This window comes from Crassostrea angulata, unplaced genomic scaffold (assembly GCF_025612915.1).
Source record: "Crassostrea angulata isolate pt1a10 unplaced genomic scaffold, ASM2561291v2 HiC_scaffold_18, whole genome shotgun sequence".
NCBI classification, from domain to species: domain Eukaryota; kingdom Metazoa; phylum Mollusca; class Bivalvia; order Ostreida; family Ostreidae; genus Magallana; species Magallana angulata.
Genome location: NW_026441573.1, coordinates 120597 through 125869, shown reverse-complemented (window position 1 = coordinate 125869; position 5273 = coordinate 120597). Strand labels below are relative to the sequence as shown.

General features: G+C 42.3%; 1 protein-coding gene across 1 annotated transcript; it reads left to right on the top strand.

The window, feature by feature from the left end:
• Positions 1-4159: 4159 nt before the first annotated feature.
• LOC128168610 (pyridoxal phosphate phosphatase PHOSPHO2-like) lies at positions 4160-5067 on the top strand. Its single transcript, XM_052834774.1, has one exon. It carries the CDS (start codon positions 4160-4162, stop codon positions 4901-4903), a length of 744 nt encoding a protein of 247 aa, XP_052690734.1. The 3' UTR covers positions 4904-5067.
• Positions 5068-5273: the final 206 nt, after the last annotated feature.

The following is a 5273-nucleotide window of genomic DNA, read 5'->3' as shown; positions in this document are numbered from 1 at the left end:
AGCGCCCTTGCGCCGGAAATCGGTGTCTATATGGCTCCTAATGAGACTGGACTCCGTCAGGGGACACCCGTCCACCGGAGGATCCAGTCTTGGCCTGATGGCACACCTCCTAGCTTGGGCGCTAGGCGCCCTGTATAGAGATTCTATCTTAATAAATGGAACCTGTATGATAGGGTCAACTCAGCGCCCTGGCCCCGGAAATCAGTGCTTAAATCGCCCCTTTTGAGACCGAATTCCGTCAGGGGACACCCGTACCCCCGAGGATCCGGTCTCGGCCTGTGGCACACCTCCTAGTTTTGGCGCTAGGCGCCCTGTATAGAGACCCTACAATAATGTATGGAACCTGTATGATAGGGTCAACTCAGCGCCCTGGTGCCGGAAATCGGTGCTTATGTCGCCCCTTTTAAGACCGGATTCCATCAGGGGACACCCGTACTCCCGAAGATCCGGTCTCGGCCTGATGGCACACCTCCTAGTTCGGGCGCTAGGCGCCCTGTATAGAGACCCTACAATAATGTATGGAACCTGTTTGATAGAGTCAACTCAGCGCCCCGGCGCCGGAAATCGGTGTCAATTGGGCCCCTTTTGAGACCGGATTCCGTCAGGGGACACCCGTACCCCCGAAGATCCGGTCTCGGCCTGATGGCACACCTCCTAGTTTGGGCGCTAGGCGCCCTGTATAGAGACCCTACAATAATTGTATGGATGTTGTATGAAAGGGTCAACTGAGCGCTCTGGCGCCGGAAATCAGTGCTTATATCGCCCCTTTTGAGACCGGATTCCGTCAGAGGACACCTGTACCCCCGAGGATACGGTCTCGGCCTGATGGCACACCTCCTAGTTTGGGCGCTAGGCGCCCTGTATAGAGACCCTACAATAATTGTATGGATGTTGTATGAAAGGGTCAACTGAGCGATCAGGCGCCGGAAATCAGTGCTTAAATCGCCCCTTTTGAGACCGGATTCCGTCAGAGGACACCTGTACCCCCGAGGATTCGGTCTCGACCTGATGGCACACCTCCTAGTTCGGGCGCTAGGCGCCCTGTATAGAGACCCTACAATAATGTATGGAACCTGTATGATAGAGTCAACTCAGCGCCCTGGCGCCGGAAATAGGTGCCAATATCGCCCCTTTTGAGACCGGATTCCGTCAGGGGACACCCGTACCCCCAGGGATCCGGTCTCGGCCTGATGGCACACCTCCTAGTTTTGGCGCTAGGCGCCCTGTATAGAGACCCTACAATAATGTATGGAACCTGTATGATAGGGTCAACTCAGCGCCCTGGCGCCGGAAATCGGTGCTTATATCGCCCCTTTTAAGACCGGATTCCATCAGGGGACACCCGTACCCCCGAAGATCCGGTCTCGGCCTGATGGCACACCTCCTAGTTCGGGCGCTAGGCGCCCTGTATAGAGACCCTACAATAATGTATGGAACCTGTTTGATAGAGTCAACTCAGCGCCCCGGCGCCGGAAATCGGTGTCAATTGGGCCCCTTTTGAGACCGGATTCCGTCAGGGGACACCCGTACCCCCGGGGATCCGGTCTCGGCCTGATGGCACACCTCCTAGTTTGGGTGCTAGGCGCCCTGTATAGAGACCCTACAATAATGTATGGATGTTGTATGATAGGGTCAACTCAGCGCCCTGGCGCCGGAAATCGGTGCTTATATCGCCCCTTTTGAGACTGGATTCCGTCAGGGGACACCCGTACCCCCGAGGATCCGGTTTCAGCTAGATCGCACCCTTTCTAGTTTGGGTGCTATGAGCCGTTTTTTATTTCTATATAATGCAATCGGGTTCGAAAAGCTTTAATTCATAGTCGATAAAAATACATGAAAATTCGTTATTGGCAGGTAGCTTATTGGCAGCTAGCTTGACTTTAGTAAGTTTTTTCTTTCATCCGAGTTTCCCGCAAAAATTGTAAAAGTTATACCAATTTCGATCAAATCCGGATAATAAGAATATACATGTTATGATATCTCCGAGTATGTACAAATTCCGTCTCCACAATCAGAAAACATCTGCCGTTTCTCCGTAAATTATTTTTTGTGGGGTTTTTTTCGATCACTAATTATAACCTGAAAGATTATAATAAATAGAATTATCAACAAAGATATTTTTATTTTCATTCAAAAAAGCTGACCCCTCATTTTCGGGGGGAGATTTTACAAGTAAAACCTATACCACAGTGACGTCGAAAGCAAATTGAAAGGGGGGGGCTAGACAGATCATCAGAAATCTTGACAAGAAAAAAAATGATAAATTCCAAAATCATGAAAATCCTAATCCGTGTGTGTGTTGGGGGGGGGGGGGGGGTTCCACTGAACGCCAGTAACACGTCACAGAACTGTGTTATCAGAGTGAGTCTTCGGAATTATTTCTTATTTCTTCGTAACTTTCAAGATTTCTTATACAGAATTAATATGTACGCTATTTGGGTTAAAAAAAATATTTCTTATGCATTTCATGCACATGCATACTTGGTGTGTGAACTGATTTATGGATACATAACTATTCTCTTGTCTGAACTTTCTTCCATAATTAGTAAAAAGCCTACAGACCTAGGTACTTTGTAGTTATCTGTAATAAGGTACATACATGTATTAACTTTAGACAAATTGAAACAAGGCATATACATGTAGTAGATAATAAGACCATGATTACAATGTTCCAGTTAAAAATTATATAAGTATTTGATTATATAAATATTTATGACAAGGGTGCTTTAAAGAGCAGTGAGCTACTATTTTCATAGGGCTTTTTTAAAAAGTGATAGGGTAGACCGAACATTCAGAAATAAACTCGAGAGCGCCCCATAGTTTAATCAATGTACAAAAAAATATTCATCCCTATACTTAAACATCAATTTAAAATTATATAAAAGCATCTAAAAGTTTCATAAGGTAAGCTAAATTGTTTAAAAAGGGATGCCTGATCTGAATGAGGGAAGAGTAGGGTTATGGATTTAAAAAAAAATATAATGTTTCAATATTTACTAGTATTTACATTTTTTGGCATTCTTTTCAGTGGCGTCAGAAGCAAATTTAAATGGGGGGGGGGGGGGTAAACTTATCAAAAATCTTGACAAGCAAAAAAAAATTACATTTGGTTATGGTAATGTTTATCTTTGAAAAAAAATAAGGGGGGAACTAAGCCTCCCCTAGCACCCCCGCCCCCCTCCGTTCCGACGCCTACATGTATGCTTTCAGAATAAACCTTGAGGCTTCCCATTTTTCTTGTCTGCCTGCAGTACTTCAATCAAAGTACTGAAGTACTGAAAGCCGGGCTCTTTTGGTGTGCCTATATGCATATTGTATAGTAAAGACTGAAAATCTCTCTCTCTCTCTCTCTCTCTCTCTCTCTCTCTCTCTCTCTCTCTCTCTCTCTCTCTCTCTCATGCTTTTAATGTCGGCAAAGCATGAGAGAGCGACCAAATTTTGTAAGCGGCTATAAACAAAAAATATGTCTGTCCAGTAGAAGTTAAAAAGTTCAACAGTTCCTGCCTTGAATTTTGCAACAAGCATTATATATTCAATCCCCGTTTCTTCATCGCGCAGCAAAGTAGTTCATGGAAATTCATGCGCATTGTATGTGTCCAAAATGCATAGTAATGTTTTAAAAACACGTTATTAATAAGAAAACTATAAAAAGATAGACAATTCATTAGAAATTTTAAAAAAGAAACAAAATGCCAACACTTTTGACAAAACGTGGTTCTTTGTGTAACTACATGTATTTGGTACAGCGGAAGCTTTACCTTGACGCTGTTTGGTTTTTGTTTATTTGTGCTATTTATAGTAACATTGGCGATTTGCCTGCCTATACCCAGGACTCTGCTTTCAGCAGAGCCCGGCTAAAAATAAAAACGTTACACTAACAAGAAGTGATTTTTTCCTTCAATACTGTAGAAAAAATGTTAAAAGTTTGTTGACATATTATGCAGTAGCTAGTACATGTACTTTTGAAAGAAATATTTTCAAATTATTTATATTCAAAATGTTAAAGACTTATTTACTAGGTATTTGAAACTGTTTAAAAAGTGTCATGGCAACCAAAATAAGTGTTACAGAGTGTGTACAGAAATTGAATATTTTAATGGATACCAGTTATTTATAGTGGGTGAAACTATTCTTTATTTTCTTTTCTTTTCATTCTCAGATGACTTCAGAAAAAATCCTGTTTGTGTTTGACTTTGATCACACGGTGATTGATGATAATAGTGATTTGTATTGTAAACGACTGGCCCCCGGCGGAAAGATTCCCCAGGAGATCGAGGAAACCTACAGTGACCTGGGTTGGACCCATTGTATGGGACTTATATTCGATTACCTCCACAAACATGGTGTTACAGAAAAACAGTACCAAGAATGCATGAATAAAATTCCGCTGACGGATGGCATGCGAGAACTCATCGAACACGTAACCGAAAAAGGCCATGAATGTATCATTGTTTCCGATGCGAATTCGGAGTTTATTGATTGTATTTTAACTGAAACTGGTCTTAAAAATGCTTTTTACCGAGTGTATACAAATCCTGCCAAATATGACGCTGAGGGAAGATTGACTATAGAATATTACCACACCCAGGACTGGTGTGATCTAAGTACTGTCAACCTATGTAAGGGTCAAATAGTGGTGGATCATAAAGAAACACGGGAGCGGGAAGGAACACAATATAAGTGTGTCGTACTGGTTGGGGACGGAAATAACGACTTTTGTCCCGCACTCCGACTGTCGGAAAAAGATGTGGTCTGTCCGAGAATTAACTACAGGCTCTGGAAGAAGATCCAAAAGTTGAAGTCTGAATCAGAGGAAGGAAACGATGGACTGAAAATACAAGCTCAGGTCGTAAACTGGACTTCCGGATTGGAAATTCTAGAATTTTTGAAAACATTGAATTGATAGCAACTAATGATTGATGGTTTTGGTGGTTATGGTGCAAGTAATTTTATGTGATTCAAAATTGTAAATACAATGTTATTTCAACAAATTAAAAAGGATGTGTATAATTATTGTTATTAACCTAAATCTCAAAAGTAAAAATTGAAATAAAAAGTTCTCTGCAATAGTATTCATTTGTCTGTCCATGGAAATCATTTACAAAGTATAATTACGAGTATGTACATGTCCTAGCTGTACCTGTAAGGATTGTTGTATTGTTGAGTCTTTCAGCTTCTATAGGGCCTTTTCATCTCTATTAAAGAATGTATATTGGTTATAACAGACATCCCTCTCCCTCTCTCCCCCCCCCCCCTCTCTCTCTCTCTCTCTC